This window comes from Lutra lutra, chromosome 3 (assembly GCF_902655055.1).
Source record: "Lutra lutra chromosome 3, mLutLut1.2, whole genome shotgun sequence".
Classification (NCBI taxonomy): domain Eukaryota; kingdom Metazoa; phylum Chordata; class Mammalia; order Carnivora; family Mustelidae; genus Lutra; species Lutra lutra.
In genome coordinates, this window is record NC_062280.1 from 29,644,068 (window position 1) to 29,661,281 (window position 17,214).

General features: G+C 58.6%; 1 protein-coding gene across 11 annotated transcripts in view; it reads left to right on the forward strand.

The window, feature by feature from the left end:
- Window positions 1-17,214, forward strand: part of SPEG (striated muscle enriched protein kinase) — a 55,798-nt gene that overhangs the window by 974 nt on the left and 37,610 nt on the right. For 4 of the 11 annotated variants that reach the window (XR_007125790.1, XR_007125789.1, XM_047721085.1 and 1 more), the window contains exons 2-6: window positions 8,861-8,950; window positions 9,034-9,370; window positions 12,160-13,469; window positions 15,265-15,408; window positions 15,758-15,940. Coding sequence is in view for 9 of the 11 variants with exons in the window: in XM_047721085.1 (XP_047577041.1) it covers window positions 8,861-8,950; window positions 9,034-9,370; window positions 12,160-13,469; window positions 15,265-15,408; window positions 15,758-15,940 (2,064 nt within the window). In the remaining 2 variants the exon portion in view is untranslated. Of the gene's footprint in view, window positions 1-6,159; window positions 6,258-7,281; window positions 7,325-8,242; window positions 8,278-8,860; window positions 8,951-9,033; window positions 9,371-12,159; window positions 13,470-15,264; window positions 15,409-15,757; window positions 15,941-17,214 lie in introns of those variants that run through there. The other 7 variants (XM_047721087.1, XM_047721078.1, XM_047721081.1 and 4 more) reach the window with 6 other exon arrangements.

Consider the following 17,214-nt stretch of genomic DNA (forward strand, 5'->3'; position numbering starts at 1 on the left):
GAAAGAGGGGCGATCTCCCCGGGCCCCACTGCGATGTTGAGGGGTGGGTCTGAGCTCTGCTGGGGCGTGTGGGTGTGATCTGCGCCAGGCTGGTTGGAAGAAGCCAGTGGGTAGACGAGTATGAAGACGTTACAGAGCCCCAGGAGGAGGACCTAGGCCTGGGGCCTCCCCAGTGTGTATGAGAATCCACATGCTTGAGGGCTTGAGAATTCATAAGAAGCCTGTGTGTGTGCATGTGTGTGGGGGGTGTGCATGTGTGCGCATGTATGTGTGTGCACCTGTGCAGGCTGTGGAAAGGCCTGGTGGTACACACAGTTGAGGGACGAGGGTTTGCGGAGTATGGTATGACAACCAATGGGGCATGTCTGCCTGAGTTTCAGAGGGCAGGAAAGGGGGATGCTCAGGCTGGTGCTTGGGACCCTCCCCATGTCAGGGTACAGTGCCAGGCTCATGTGTGAAGATCTGAGGCAGAAGAGAGGAGACCAAGACTGGGCCTGGTACTGAGGGTCCTACTGGGGCTGGTATGGGACTCAGGCCCCCTGGGCAGATTCCCCCAGGGGCAGATTCTCCTTGGGTCAGTATCTGCATTTCCTTTTAAATTTTCTTAGCCCCTAAGCCGGCCAATTGTTCCGTAGGCCTCAGACAGAGCCCTGGGCTGACTGAGTCTTGAGAAGCAGAATTCTGGGGGAGTAGGCTATGGCTGGCAAAGAGCTTGGGGATCACTGAGTGTGTCCCAGGCATTTTCAAGAGGGAGGTCTCACTCCAGCTGGGTGGCGTTGGTGGGGGTACATCCCTGGGGGCTGAGGAGAAGGCACAAGGAGGAAAGACCTCAGTAGCTGGAGGGGAAAGGAGGGGCAGAGAAGCAGAATGTCAGGAGACGCAGCAGGGTCTCAGCCTCTGTGTGTCAGCACCTCTGCTCTCTCCCTCACCCCACACTGCCCACCCTCCTACCATCTTCAGCGCTGCTTCCTCAGAATCCCTGTGGCCAAGCCTGGGGCAGAGAGAGTCAAGGTTGGCTTTTCTTGATCGGCTTTGTACTTGGCCAGGTACAGGCCATCCCAGCCTGGAGTCAGGGAAGGGACCCATCCTTGCAGGGCTGTGAGCTGAGGAAGGATCAGACTCCTTGGGGATCTTAGCTCTTGTCCTCTCAGGCCAAAGGGAAATGAAAACAGAACATTAATCAAATCAAAGGATATGATAGATTGGTGAGAATACAGTCTAGGGGAGAGAGATTTCATTTTATAAAAAAAAAACAAACCATTTCATTTATTTTTTTAAGATTTGATTTATTTGAGAGCGAGTACGAGCAGCGGGGGGAGGGGTAGAGGGACAAGTAGGCTCCCGCTGATCAGGAAGCTCAGTGCAGGCCTTGATCCCAGGATCTTGAGCTGAGCTGAAGGCAGACGCTTAACTGCTTAGCCCACTGATCCCTGACCCAACTGAGCTACCCAGGGGCCCCGTGGAGAGAGATATTAGGGAAGGATAAGGAAGCCCTGAGGAGTGCCATGTTTGTCTCGACTTGAAATGACCACAGAGAACCGCAGCTCCAAACGCGTCCTTTCATAGGTGAGGACACTGTGGTCCAGAACGGAGGAAGATCTGCCAGAAGACATATTGCTGGTTATGGCCACCCCAGAATTAAGAACCCATCCCTTCTGGTTTCCACCCTACTCAAGGAATTCTGGAGGGAGGAGAGAGAAAAAGAAAAGGAGGGGAGCTGTCCATTGTATGGCCAGTAGCCCAGGCCTTCTTTCTGGGAGGAGAGCCCCCTAACCTGCTAGGGTCCCCAAAAGTAAGGAGAGTGACAGGAGGCTGGACCCCTTACCCCCGAGCAGGGTTGTGTTTCCCTGCAAGATGTGTTTTCTCCATCCCTCTGTAAGCTGGGTAGCATGGTTAGCAGGGCTGAATGCCACTGGGCCTATCCAGACAGAGGCCACAAAGGCAGTCTCCAGGCTACTTTGCAGGAATAGCATGTTTGAGAGGCGTGGGCTGAGGAAAGGACCCTGGGTGTCATGAGGACTGGATCTGGGGCCCTTTGACAGTCATGTTAATACAGCAAGAGGATTGTGCTACAGCAAGTCACATTTGAGAACTTTTTCTCAAATGGTGAAATCTTTGCCCCAAGACCAGTCTTAGAATTATTACTAATTGGTAATAATTCTTAGCTTATGAATATAACTACATGCTACTGTGTGGCAAGTGACACACCATCACATCTCCTGATATATCATTTAAGTCCCACAGCACCCCTGGGGAAGCTGGTACAGAGGATTAAATGGCAATTCTTGTGGTACAGAGAGAAGGTGGCTGAGCGGGGATGGAATAGGTCTGTCCTACTGCAAAAAACTAGACACTTAACTACTACGACCCTCCCACATATTTTGGGGAGGGCAGGGCTTTGCTTTGGTGATAGTGGGGACTGACTGTGTGAGCCTGGGTTCCTCCTCCTCCTATTGCCCCTCCCCCTCAACCAGTACCTGCCCAGTTCCGGGTCTTGGTCAGGGGCAGCTGGACAGGCAGCTCAGCATTGCTCAGACTTACTCATGGAACACTTTCTCAGTTGGGATCCACAGCAGGAGAACTTCAGGGATCTCGAGGAAACCCAGCCAGGCCCTGGCTGCAGAAGGAGGCAGTTTCCTGGCTGGGATTGCTGTCTGGCTTGGTGATGCTAAGGTTCCTGGCACTCCTGAAGCCTGAGATGTTCACTCAAGGATGGAGGGATATCAACCTGGCTTGAGGAGGGCGGGGCCTTGAGAAGACAGTTGGGCTGCCGGCTGGAGAATCTGGAGGATGCGACACAGGAGGGTGGGATTTGGGGTGTAGAAATGAGGAAAGCATAGGAATAGTGAAGACAGCAAATGGGCAGGCTACCTGGAGAATCCTTAATGTGGGTACAGCACCCCATCTCATTTCATTATTTAATCTTCTAAGCCCAGATTACTGTAGTGATGGTTATGCATAGGAGAAAATGGGAGTCCCAAGAGGGAATTTACCTGAGGTCACATGGCTAATGGGGTGACAGAGCCAGAACTGTAGGGGTTCAGGTCCACGTTGCCTGTCATCAGAAAGAGAAGCATGGGAAGACTAAGGCAAGGATTTTTCATCATGAACCATCCTTCTCCCAACCATATCCCCAAAGCCATCTCCTGGCCCCGTCTCCAAGGTAGGTGGGCATTCATCTCCTTCAGAACATCGGACTCCCACCTGTGCGGGCTGAGGAGCTGCAGGCAAATCAAGTGACCAGAACAAGTGTCACTCTCAACACTTGGGACAGGTGTGGCTGGGGGGTGGTTTAAAGGACAGGCGGTAAAGAGGAGAGGGCACAGCCGAGAGAACAGGCAAGCTGACAGTGCTTGCCCCATGAGCTGAATGTTTCATAGTCTTCTGGAAGACTCTGGTTTCAATCGGAAGGGCCAAAGGTCAACAGGTAGGCATGAACCATGCTGGGGACTTGAGGCCATGAAGAGGAGAGGAAAGGTTAAAGACAGGGAGAGAGGGCTTCTTCAGGCAAGGAAAAGGTGGGGGTATGCAGCAGAGCCTGTGCTGAGGGATATTCTGCAGTTACTTTTTTCCACCAGACCTTGGTATGTCTGGATGAAAAGCCAGGAGGAAAATTAGTATGGAATTGGGGTGGGTAGGGAGAGTGTTGCCATCCGTTCAGGCCCAGTCCTCATCAGGGAGGGGAGGAGGAGCCAGAGTGGGAGCACTGGACAGGAGCAGAGAAGCCCCCAAGTAGCCAAAGCCCATGCAGGAGAACTTTTCTGAAGCCAGGGCAGGCTCTCCCAGGAAGATCCTGAGTGGCACTCGAGATGGCCACTTCTCCAGCTATTTCTTAGAAAAGGCTCTGGGTCAGGACGGAGGAGGGAGGACGGCTGGATGAATGAGCTGTTCCAGGAAGATTTACTATCCCTATCCCTGCCACCCACAGCTCTGCCACTCCCTCCTCCTTTATCTAGTGCCTACTGTGGGCCTATCACTGCTCTAGGTGCTGGGACTACATGGGGCAGGGGGATCCCTCAAGTTCCTGTCCTCCTAAAGATCACATCCTAGTGAGGGGAGATAAACAACATGGAATAAACATGATAAGTAAGTAAAAATGTTACTGTGTGTCAGAAATGCAGAGCAAGATAAGCAAAAATGGGGAAGGGAGAAATTGGACTTTTCAGGCAAGAAAGAGAGGATGCAAAGAGAAAGGGAGTGGGTTCACCTGGCTCAGAGGAAGGTCTGTGTGAGAGATCAGGCCTGGCATGATGAGATAGATTTTTTTCTGGAAGGGTAAAGGCTGGCGGTGCAGAAATTGGGAGTCTGGGTTTGGGGAAATAGCAGAGAGGCACAGCTGTCCAGCCACGGAGGGGAAAAGATGGCAATCTAGGGCCAACTGGGGGTGGCCCACCCTGCAAGCATGCCCCAGGCCAGCCCAGTGCGGGTGAGCGGTGCAGACCCAGAGCAGGAACACAGAATCCCACAGGCCTGTCCTCAGCCCAGCTGTCCCGTCACTCACGCCCGCTGCCCATTGGTTATTTTTGCTATGGAATGTGCCAGCCCCTCGGATTCTCCTGGGGAACAGGGGCTCAAGTTACCCCCTCTCCTCACTCAGCTCCCCCATCTGTGAGTGGGTGTACTGGGGGGTGGGCAGGGAGAGCGCCTGAGGGTGTCCAGAGGCCTCTGGCTGGAACCGATATGGACACACACACGTGTCCGCTCTCAGTGCTCATCCCGAGTCATGTGTCTGTACATGTGACATCTGCCTTTGGAGGTCCGGGAAACAGGACCACCTGTATGCACCCAGAATGTATAAGATATGCCTTTAAACTTAAAAAAGGGGGGGGGGTCCATAAACTACATAACTTCAGATGACAAGTAAAATCTGCTAACAGTGAGTGGCACTGCTTGTGTATGCTGGGATGAGGACTTGGATGGAGAGGACAGTTGGAGACACAGAACCTGTGTGGCTTTGGCTAAGTGCTAGGCTGTCTCTGAGCCTTAGTTACTTGTCAGTTAAATGGAGGCAGTTCACTGTTCATAAGAGGTTGCTGTGAATGAGGGAACATTTTTTTAAAATTTTATTTATTTGACAGAGAGAGAGAGAGAGAGCACAGGCAGGCAGAGAGGCAGTCAGAGGGGGAGGGGAAGCATAGAGCCTGATGTGGGGCTCAATCCCAGGACCCTGAGATCATGACCTGAGCCAAAGGCAGCCGCCCAACCGACTGAGCCACCCAGGAGCCCCTGGGGGAACAGTTTTAAAGTGCCTGGCACTCAGTAAATGCTTAAGAAACTTAGTTATAATGATTGTTGGGGGGAGGGGAGAATTGAGTTTCGGGTTGCAAAGTGTGCACGGTGGTTTGGTGCGGAATGGGAGGAGGACAAATAGAGTTTGGTGAGTATACACACCCATGGGTGAGAAGGTGGGTCATATTTGTGGCTAGTAGGAGAATCTCTGGGCACCTTAGCTGGTGTGTGTGTGTGTGTGTGTGTGTGAGAGAGAGAGAGAGAGAGAGAGAGACAGGGGGCAAGGACAGAGGACCTACCATCGATTATCTCCAGGGCCCTCTCTGGCTCTCCTGAGGAGACTGGGGGTTTTCATAGTCTCAGTTGCTTTCAGCACGGAGCTCCCTCCCACCAGGGCCCTTGTCCCGTTTGTGACCTAGGCGCCCCCACCCGGCGCTGTGGCCCTGCGGCGTGTTCCGGCCGCCACGAGTTCGGTACTGCCTGGCACAGGGTAGTGTGCGCATGTTTGTGGAGTGAGCAAGGCGAGATGCGGCTGACCTTCCAGAGCGGCCCCGCGGGGAGCGAGTGGGGGTGGCGTGGAGGCCGCGTCAGGCTGCCAATGAGAGGGTGGCCCGAACTCTCATAGGGACCGCTGCACCCCTTCTGTGCCTCAGTTTCCCCATGTGCCCAGGGCCCAGGAGGCAGGTGCGGGGTGGGGATACTCGGAGGCAGGTGAGCGCCGCCCCGGGGGTCGCAGGGGAACAGGCCAGCGAAGGGGCGCCAGGTGGGGTGCAGGCCGGCGGGGGAGGGGCGGGCTCTAGGCGCCGCCGCCGCCGCCGCCGCCGCCGCCGCCGCCGTCTTCCCCCCGCCCGGGCTCCCGCGGCCCCGCGGCTCCTTCCGCCACCGGCGCCGGCTCCCGCCCGCTCCCCTGCTCGCCCCCGGCCCCGCCTCCGACTCCGCCCCGCCCCCGCCCGTCCCCTCCTCGCCCGGCCGCCGGCGCGGCCCCCTCCCCCGCCATGAAGAAGCTGTGGGTGAAGAAGCGTTTCCAGGTGAGGGCTCCGGGGGCGGGCGGCGCCGGGAGGGGGCGGGAAGGGCTGGGCGCCCCAAGGGAGGGCGGGTCACCGCGGCCGGGCCCCGGGGGAGGGGGCGCCAGGGCCGCGCCCGCCCCACCCAGCGGCGGAGGGGCAGCCGCCGGGCGCGCTCTGGGGGGCTCCCAGGCCTGTGTGCCGAGGGCGGCGGCCCCTCCCCGCACCGAAGGGCAGACCACCCCCCGCAGCCAGGCCCCGTGGTCCGCAATCTCCCGCGACCCCTCGGGGAGGTCCCCGCCGCAGCTTCGGCGTGGGGTGTCCACTGGCTTCTTTGCCACCTGGTCTCCCCTCTCCTCCGTCCAACCCCGGCCCCCCGCCCCGGCTTTCCCCAGCCCCCCAGTCTGGAGCCTTCCATCTTCCCGAGCTCCTGGAAGCCACGCACAGGGATTGAGCTCAGTAAATTCCCGGAGCCCTGCCCTGTTCTCCGCGTACCCAGGCCTCCTTTCTGCATTCGTGAGGCTCTGGCCCTTGTTGGACTTTGCCCTCTGGTCCCCCATCACCCGTCCTGCCCGATTGACACCTATTTCAGGTATCTGTCCTCCCCATCTGCCCCTCCCCCAGCAGGAATCTGTGTCCTCATCCCTCCATCTCCCAGTCATCCAAGCACCACCCCCCCATCTCTTCCTTCACGGCAGTCAGCCTGCTATCTTGTCTCCTAGCTTCTATCTCTGGGGTGTCCCTCAGGTCCCCAGTCCTGTGAGCCTCTGTCAGACTCCCAGCATTTGCCCCAAAGCTTTGCTGTCCTCTCTTCTTCCTTCTCTGCTCCTCCCCAGAGCCAAGCTGGGTAGCCTGGAGCTCCTGCTAGGAGGGTTGAAGAGCAGGGAAGAGTGGAGACATTCCCTGCAGGGAAAGCTGTGCATTACCTTCCTCCTCCTCTCCAAGCCCCTGGAATGAATTTCTGTTTAATATCGAGTTTGGATGGGAGGTGAGGGACAGCAGGAGTGAGCCTTCCTCTCAACAACTCATTCTGGCTTTTCTCTTTCAGAAAACCGGCCACTCCCGCCGGGCCTTTGGCCGACTCACCCATGGTGCGTGGACCACAGGCTACCTGCTCTAGCCCATGCCCACTCCTTCTCTTGGTCCATGTCTCTTCATGCCTCATGCCCAGGCCCTAAAGACAGACTATGAGATGTGGGCTCCCCCAGTACACATCCATACTCACTCAAGGAGGTGCCCTGTACCCTGTAGCTGTGGGGTGAGGGGGTCGAGGGGGGTATGTCACTAGCACACCCCACCATGGGCCTTGACTCAGGGTGCTCTATCTGTGGGACCAAGTGGAGATGAGCTCACTGCCATGCTTTGGAATCCAGCACATGGCTCCTGCTTGTCATGGCACTCATAGAGAAACTGAGGCACAGAACCTGCTAGGAAAGAGGCCAAGGAAACTTTGCGTAGCCTAATCACTGGGCACTTTTGAGGCCCATTCAGCAATAGAAGAAAAGGATTAGGAAGAGGGTACCTGTCCCATCATGAGGCAGAACAGTTTGGGGGTTTGGTTTGCAAAGAAGGGTCAAAGCACAGTGCAAATATTTTAAGAGAGGGTGGGCCTGACCCCTAATGGGTGGCCTGGGTCTGCAAGTGGCCTGACCACAAGCAGATGTGCATGTGTGTGTGTGTGTGTGTGTGTGTGTGTGTGTGTGTAAGTGTGGCACGTGGCCAGGGGCAGCAGTGAGAGTGCCAAGGGTATAGAATGGCTAGGGTAGTTGGAATTACCAGCCAAAGCATGTGTGCTCCCCAGCTGGGCACAGTGGGAGCCTGCAGGCTGTCAGGACTGGAGATGCTCTGCCCATTCCAGGTGTCTCCCTTCCCCTGCCCCATCCCCACAGGGCATTTCTGGGCACTCGGTACCCTCATGCCCCCTTTGTCCTGTCTACCCACCATGCCCTGCCCCACAAACGCTCTGATAACAGTCTGTCCATGTCTCTCTCCTGCTGCTCCTATGGAAGCGAAGTTTTCCGCTCCTGCAGAAAGCAAAGTTACGGTAGGAAACTGGCTCTGGCCCTAGCCCTCCACTCCCCCCACCTCCCTGCACAACCCCGGCCTCTCCTCACCCTGCCTCAGCTGCGCCCTGATGCATTCCTGCTGGTTCGGGGTGGAGGACAGGCCGGCCCTGCAGTTGGCCCAGTGCCCTGACAGTACGACTCTGAGGTGACTCCCTTTTGTTCCTGGGGTACCGGAACCCAAAATTTAGAGCCTTGGAACCTAGGATCTTGTTATTTGGGGGCTGCACAGGAACCTACGCTATCACTGACGGGCAAGGATGGGGAGGGCTGAGACTCTGGTAATCTAGTAAGTGGCTGGGAGGGGCAGTGGCAGGTGGTTTTCAGGGCCAAGGAGGCAGGGGTGAATCGCCAGGGACCCCTAGGTGAAGCCATGGGAATGGCCTGAGTAACCCCAGCTGGGCCGGGGGATGAGGGGGGTAAAAGAGGGGGGAAGAGAGGTGTGGCAGCCCCCGCTAGTGGTGGTAAGATGGAGCCTGCTGCGGGGGAGGCAGGAGGAGACACAGGGAAGAGTTGGAGTCGGAGGGAGGAGGGCCCTGCCCACACAGACCCCTTCTTCTCCAGACTCGGAGACGGGCGAGGATGACATCAGCGATGTGCAGGGGACCCAGCGCCTGGAGCTTCGGGATGACGGGGACTTCAGCACCCCCACAGGTGAGCTCTCTGGGCTGCTCCAAAAGCAGGCAGGCGGGCTTCCCCCGGGAGGTGCCTGGGCTTCACCCTGCTCCTCTCTCTAGGGGGCTCCGACACCCTGGTGGGCACCTCCCTGGACACACCCCCGACCTCCGTGACAGGCACCTCAGAGGAGCAAGTGAGCTGGTGGGGCAGCGGGCAGACGGTCTTGGAGCAGGAAGCGGGCAGCAGGGGTGGCACCCGCCGCCCCCCGGGCAGCCCAAGGCAAGCACAGGCAACCGGGGCCGGGCCACGGCACCTGGGGGTGGAGCCGTTGGTGCGGGCGTCTCGAGCTAATCTGGTGGGCGCAAGCTGGGGGTCAGAGGATAGCCTTTCGGTGGCCAGTGACCTGTATGGCAGCGCATTCAGTCTGTACAGAGGACGGGCGCTCTCCGTTCACGTGTAAGTAACGGCCTTCCCCGGGCCCGCGCTCTTCCACATTACCGTGCCATCCCGCACTGCCCCTCACCGCTCCCTCGGCCTCCACCCCTCTCTCCCCTGCACCATCCGTCCCTCTGTCCCTCTGTGCACTTCACCGCCCCTGCTGCCACCCCGGCCCTGGCTACCTACTCTGTCCTCCCACACCGCAGCCTCCCTCCTCCTGTGCCGTCACCACCCACAGCCTCCTGCTCCCACCTGTTCTGGCTCCCTGTGCCATCGCCATGGTCTCGTGGACCCCTCTGTCCCTTCCTCATCCTCTCCAAGATCTCCACTTTCCCAGGGGCCCTCTCCCACCTCGCCCATTCAGGCTCCAGTTGTTCCCAGGATCCCCCCACCACCACCACCACTAGGGCCCCCTCCATGCCTGCTGTCTCAGCAGCTGCTGCCTTTTCTTCTCTCTGCACATTCCTGTTCCCATGTGGGCCTTTTTCTGGGAGGAACGGAACCTTTCCGCAAGGCAGCTCCTGAGAGAGCAGGAGAGCAAAGGAGCAAGAGCGCGGCCGGGAGAGAGAAGAGAGTGAGGTGGTCAGGGAGTAGCTGGGGCCACGGGCCTGGGCAAGCAGGAGCGGTGGGCTGTGTGGGAGGCAGGGGCGGGTAGGGAGGGCTGGAGTCAGGGGGCTGGGGTGGAGGCAGAGAGCTGCGAGTGATGCAGGCAGGGAGCATATGAGGGCCTGGTGGGAAATGCCTGTGCAGGGGCGGGGTTGGGGGGGGTGAAGATTGTCCTGGCAGGGGGTGGCAAGGAGCAGGAGCTGAAGGTGTTGGAGTAAGGTTTTGGAGATTTGGGGGCTGGCAGATACAGGAGGGAGTGCTATAGTAGAAGAGGGGAGTGGCTGATGATGGAGGTATTGGGGGACATTTGGGGAGCTGAGAGGGACCTAACTTGTGGTGGGTGGGGGAGGGACCATCATGGAAGAGAAGGAAGGAGCCTTGGGGGGCAGGGCAGGGAGGCTGTTTGGGAGGTGGTTGCGGGGGCTAGTGGTAGGCAAGGGAGGGGTCTGGGGCAGGTGAGGCTCCCTGGCTTTATCTGGTTCGCAGGAACCAGGCGCTGCTGTGCCCTGGACTGGCCTTTTCCTTCCCTGCTTTCCTTTGCCAGGCCTCAGCCTGAGCCTGGAGTTGCTATGGCAACTTCTGAGGAACCCATTTCCTTAGTGATGTCTGTGGTACAGAGGCTGGCCCAGGGCTCGGAACTGCTGGCAAAAGGCCTCCGCTGCTGTCCCCAGTTTCCCTCGGATTTCTCTAGGAGCCTCATCCAGTTCCCAGAGGCCATTCCTCGGAGACTCTGCTGTCCTTCCACCAGAGTAGACTCTGCCTCCCCTCAGGTGGCTGGCTGAGGTTCTGTTCCCTCAGGGCACCATGGATTGCCACTCTACCCCTCACCCCTCTCCCCCCAGTCAGCGGTGGGGCCTGAAGGGGCCGGGTGTACGCACGTAATCCGAAATGGCCTTCCACTCAGGCACCCCTAGAACTTCTGCTGTGGCCAGTACCCTATTTCTCGTGCCTTCCATGACCTCAGAATCCTAGACACTTGGAAGGAAAAAGGGCTCAGGAGTCAGACTGCCTGGGTGTTGATCCTGGCACCAGCCATTTCCTAGCTGGATCACCTTGGTGAGGCACTTTACGTCCTGAGCCTCAGTTTCTTCATCTGTAAGTGGAGAGCGCTCCTAGCTCAGAGGACTGTCGGGAGGATAATGGGAGGGAATGCTTTTTACGCCTTTAGTACACGCCTGGCCCCCAGTAAGGATTCTGTGAGCCATTTCCTGATTTATTAAGCTCTCCCTAATGTGTCAGGTATGATGTTAATATCTCAGATTCCTTTCCTGGCTCATCTTTCTGCTTGATGTGTCCCCCAAGAGTCCAGAGGGGAAAACTGAGGCCCAGCTCTTGGGCAGGAAAGCTCTGTGGGGGAGAGGGGTACTCTGAGCTGACCAGTTTCTTCCCTCTTCCTCTTCTCCCACACCCCTTCTTCAGGCCCACGCAGTAGTTATTTCTGAGCTGAGTTATTTCTGAGCATACCCCTTTGGGGAGCTTCTGAGCTGGGGGGGTGGGCGGCGAGTCGGGCAGAGATGGTAGGGTGGTTTCAAAGGGCTCAAGTTAATTTTCCCAGAAGCAGGACCAAGTCAAAGGCCTGTAGTGGGGGCCGATTGATCAAAGGGAAGGGGAACCTCGTTCTTCTACTCTCCCACCCTAGGGACCTCAGCTGCCACCTGCTGTGTTCAGGGAGAGCTGGTGAGGGGCTAGGTAGTCCCTGAGATAGGGTGTGGCTCCCAGAAGAGACTGCCTGCTCTTCTAGGGGTGTGTCCTGCTGAGGCTGGGCAGGGCTGTGGGGGCCAGCTGGGGGCAGGAATGAGGGGGAGGCTGCATTCCCAAGAGGGCCCCTCCCCATCTACCCCTCCCGCCTTTCCTCACGTTTGGGTCCTAAGCTCATTCTTTTCTCTCTCACCACGCTGTTGTCTTTCTGCTGTTTCCCAGCTTCTGGGGCTGGGGGGAGGGGGGCTGGCCAGAGCCCTGGGGGCTGAGTTTGTAGTTGGGCACAGCTTCCAGCCCAGTCTTCTGGTGCCAGGGCTGCCAGCCTCTCCCCAGCACCTGCTCTGGCTGTTCCTTACTCTGGTGGGTGGGGAGGGGGAGCTGGTCTGACCCATGTCACCCCCAAGCCTTCCCAGCATGCCCCACCGTCCAAATCCTATCATGAGCTGAAGGTCTGGGAGGGGCGAGCCCTAAATCTTCTACCCCTCTTCGTCTTGGTTCTGCAGCAGTGTCCCTCAGAGCGGCTTGCACAGGGAGGAGCCTGATCTTCAGCCTCAGCCGGCCAGTGAAGCCCCCCGTCGCCCCGCCCTACCGCCTCCCTCCAAATCCGCACTGCTGCCCCCACCGTCCCCTCGGGTGGGTAAGCGGCCCCCACCGGGACCCAGCGCCCAGCCCACAGCCACCCCCACATCGCCCCACCGGCGCACTCAGGAGCCGGTGCCACCCGAGGACGCCACCGCCGAAGACAAGCGAGGGAAAAAGTCCAAGTCGTCGGGGCCCTCGCTGGCGGGCACCGCGGAGTCCCGGCCCCAGACGCCACTGAGTGAGGCCTCGGGCCGCCTCTCGGCACTGGGCCGCTCGCCCAGGCTGGTGCGCGCCGGCTCCCGCATCCTGGACAAGCTGCAGTTCTTCGAGGAGCGACGACGCAGCCTGGAGCGCAGCGACTCGCCGCCGGCGCCCCTGCGGCCATGGGTGCCCCTGCGCAAGGCCCGCTCGCTGGAGCAGCCCAAATCCGAGGGCGGAGTGCCCTGGGGCACACCCGGGGCCTCCCAGGAGGAGCTGCGGGCCACGGGCAGCGTGGCCGAGAGGCGCCGCCTGTTCCAGCAGAAGGCGGCCTCGCTGGACGAGCGCACACGGCAGCGCAGCCCAGCCTCCGACCTTGAGCTGCGCTTCGCCCAGGAGCTGGGCCGCATCCGTCGCTCCACGTCGCGGGAGGAGCTGGTGCGCTCGCACGAGTCCCTGCGCGCCACGCTGCAGCGCGCCCCGTCCCCTCGAGAGCCTGGCGAGCTCCCGCTTTTCTCCCGGCCTTCCACCCCCAAGACCCCTCGGGCCGAGAGCCCCGCCGCCGCCGCCTCTCCCCAGCTGCCTCCTCCGAGCGTCGCGGGGAAACCCGGGGATGAGCAGGGGCGGCCCAGGAGCCGCGGGCCGGCGGGCAGGACGGAGCTGGGGGAAGGCCCGCAGCAGGAGGTTAGGCGCCGGGACCAGTTCCCGCTGACCCGGGGCCGAGCCATCCAAGAGTGCCGGAGCCCCGTGCCGCCCCCTGCCACCACCGATCCCCCTGAGGCCAGGACGAGAGCTCCCCCGGGTCGGAAGCGTGAGCCCCCAGCGCAGGCGGTGCGCTTCCTGCCCTGGGCTGTGCCGGGCCAGGAGGGCGCTGCTGTGCCTCAGACTTTGGAGAAGAACAGGGCGGGGCCTGAGGCTGAGAAGAGGCTGCGCAGAGGGCCGGAGGAGGATGGTCCTTGGGGGGCCTGGGATCGCCGCGGTCCCCGCGGCCAGGGCAGAGGTCGTCGGGCCCGGCCCACCTCGCCTGAGCTGGGTAAGGCCTCGGCGAGGGCCGAGAAGGTGCGGAGAGCTGGGTGGGCGGGCGTTTCGGGAGAGCTGCTGGGCAGTTGTGAGGGTGCGGTTTTACCGGGAAGCTACAGACCCGGGTTTGAGTTTGAGTGACTTACTGTGAAGGTCCTTGTGCTAGAACCTGCCGGCCGGTGAGGCAGTATGCAAGTGTGTTTTGGTGGAGGCTGAGTGCAGCTGAGACGCGACCAAAGAAAGGTGCCCAGATGCTTGCATAGGTGCCCTGGGTCCACGGGGCTGCAGGGGCAAGGATATAACCCAGGTGGGAGGCAGTGGTGGAAACCTAAGGAATCCCACTCCTCTGTGTGGGAAGAGATGGAAATCCATCGCAGTAAGTAATTGAGGTCAGGTCCCGGGGAGAGGCGAGCTCTGGTCCAGCCAACTCAGCCCAGTACTGTCCTCTGACCCATCCATGGCCATGACTGTCGGATCCAGTCTTTCAAGCTAGCCTCTCCCCCATCCTTGAGTCCTTGAATGGCTGTGCTGACTGTGGGCACATGCCAGCCTGTGTGTCGTGTCCTAGTCTTCCTGGGGATGGTGGCCAACAGCCAGAATGCTCCCCTGTGCCTAACTGCTCACCCTGAACTCCAGCTCAGGATCTGCTCCTGGATGGAGGCAGAGGCCTCTGCTCGCTGCACCCAGGACACCTGGTCAGGGTCTCTCATTGCGCTTACCACCCTGGGTTTTTCGTCATTATATTTTTCACGGAAGGAGTTATTGTATTTCTGTCTTTTTCATGGAGTATCATCTCAACGTTTTTAGAGATAATTAGGTACATGTCCGTTGTCCTAGTAGCCACATTATTGTACCCCACAACACAGGCATTGCATGAACCAGTCTTTGGGGTGCTATTTTAATTTGTTTGCCTGCTCTGCAAGAGGTTGGGGGTTACTTATCAGCTCCATCTTCCAGATAACGAAGGAGAGGCGCAGAGAGGTTATCTAATTTGTCCAAGGTTACGGAGCTGGAAAACAGCTTAGTTGGGATTCTCACTGCTCTTCTGACCATCTACCAGACTGCACCTCATCTGGCTTAGAGAACGTCAGGGTTGGAAAGCGCCCAGAGGGGTCCACTACAGTGGAGCTTTAGGATACCTTTGTTTGCACGAGCTTCCTGTAAACGCTTCTCATGTCTGGCTGTCTCCCTGGTACTCAGACAAGCTTAGCATGCCGTGGGCACGGTGTTACTGCTTGGTGCACGGATGGAATCAAAGCCCATTCATGAGGCGCTCAGATGGCTCCCGGACCCACCTGCTGATCCCTCTTTTGAATCCAGTGGCATCACTAATATGACAACTTACTCGATGTTTGCCCTGTGACAGCGGTGTTAACCGCTTAAGGTTTCGGTCACTGTTAGCTTGTACTGTCTGTTTGGAATCTGGTAACATCTTATGCTGTTCTAAGAGCACTTCCATAAAACAGGGCCTGATCTACGCAGTGACTGATTTGTATAAAGACAAGCATGACACAGTCTGGGCCTTCCACCACAAACCGCAGTGACCATGGCTGAGGTTGGGAAGCCAAACTAACATGGAGTCCTGGCTGCCTGTTTGAGAACCACCCCCCTCCCACTGCTTCTGTCTTTTCTTCCCTGTTTCAGGACATTCAGGAGAGAGACCCCTTGATCCCCCAGCCCCAACCTTCTAGAAGCCCTTCTCTCTGGGTTTGGCTTTCTAAGATCCGAGGATACCATTATCCCCTCTCTCCCTGAGTCATCCCCACAGGGACCTTGTCCCCTTACCCTGTTACCCATGTCTCTGGCAGAGTCTTCGGATGACTCATATGTGTCTGCTGGGGAAGAGCCCCTCGAGGCCCCCATGTTTGAGATCCCCCTGCAGAATGTGGTGGCGGCCCCAGGGTCAGACGTGCTGCTCAAGTGTATCGTCACTGCCAATCCCCTGCCCCAAGGTGAGCTCTGGGGCTGGGCCCAGGCTGAGGTTGAGATAGCGAGTGGGAGGTCCCCCCGCTCAGTCCTTGGAGGAGGGGGGAGGGGAGGAGGGACATTTGCTCCATGGAGCTGGCCTCACTCGTGTGCGTGTGTGCGTGTGTGTGTGTGTGTGTGTTAGGAGAGCTTTCCCAGAATGCCCTGGGAGAGGGGAGGGCAGACCTGGGCTTCTGTGGATGAGGTGGGGGCGCCCTCAGGATTCCCTAGGGTGGGGAGAGGAGTGGTTTGGGCTCTGTGGAGGGGGAGGGGAGATTTGCCCCCAGTGGACTACTGTGGGCCATGGCCACCAGTCATCCCGCTCCTTCCCCACAGTATCCTGGCAGAAGGATGGGTCCGCGCTGCGCAGTGATGGCCGCCTTCTCATCCGGGCGGAGGGCGAGCGGCACACCCTGCTGCTCCGGGAGGCCCGGGCGGCTGATGCTGGGAGTTACACAGCCACCGCCACCAACGAGCTGGGGCAGGCCAGCTGTGCCGCCGTGCTGGCCGTGAGACCTGGTAGGGAGCCTGTGAGCCTGGGGCCCCGGGTGGGATGAACCTCAACCCTTCCCTCTCCCAAACCTAGAGCTCAAGCTCTGGGCCAGGAGGTACTGTCTGTTCTCGAGTGTCGTTGGCTGCTCTGCTGGAAGCATTCTAAGTGGCCCGGCCTTGGAGCCCGGGCCAGATTCCCAAAGGCACACACAAGGCTGGCCAATTCATGAAGTTGCTGAAATTTGTCTTCACATATCTTCTAAATGCCATCCTCCCTTGGCATTTCCCTAAAAATGGTCCTGTGGGGAAAGCAAATTATCCTTGAGTCTCTGAGAAAAAGACTCTCTCAGCTCAAAGGGCTTAAAAGCCATCAGGAGCCTTCTGAGGTCATTTCCTCTAGAACAGTACCCCCTCCCCCCCAAGTAAAAAGGATGCTTTTAAAAGTGCCACAACCCTTCCCCACGCCCTTGGTCCTTCTGTTGAACCAAAGCGCTACAAGACAGGGTAGCTGAGAGCACCTCGCTGGAGATGGCTGTGGCTGAGGCTGCCTTGCTTTCTATTTTTACGACAGCCCTCACTTGGTGTCGGACTACTTCCTTTGGGTGTAAGCCCAATTTCTTTCAGGTTCAGGGTAGGGCTGGACGGGTGTCAGTGGGCATGGCTAGTTCTGCCCATTCAGGTTGCTGGGTCTGACAGTGTGCTGACCCTGGGCAGTGGGGGCAAGGGAGGTGAGGCTGGGTTGGGGGGGCTGTCCAGAAGGAAAAGACACAGACTCAACCCTCCAGGATATTAGCACTGGGTCATTAAGCTAGATCAGAGGACCTGGGTTGGAGGACAGTGCAGAGCAGAGGAGCATCAAGCCGTGGGTCAGATTTCTGGGGTGCTGGGTTGAGAGGCACGGGGGCCCTGAAGACCATCGGGGTTTAGAGAGGCAGCAGGAGGCGCTGGGTGTGGGACAGCATGCCCAATAGCACATGTTGCTCCGTCCCTTTCACTGGACACGAAAGGAGACTGGTTGCTGAGCCTGTCTTGCTGTGGGCCCAGGACTTTTGTACCTTCACCATAAGGGTGATTTCGGTGCTATCTGCCCTAAGCCCCCATCCTGCATTTGATTCTTTTGTTTGCGCCCATCTGGCTCTACAGAATAGCAGGAATTCCTTAACTCACATACCCCTCCCAGGAGCCAGTGTTTCAGATGTTCTCCTTTTCCTCGCCCCTCCCACCTCGCTGATTCATGCTGGCCCTCCACGAGTGCTTCCGTCCTTCTATCACCTCTGGGATCTGGCCTGTGACTCAGCTCC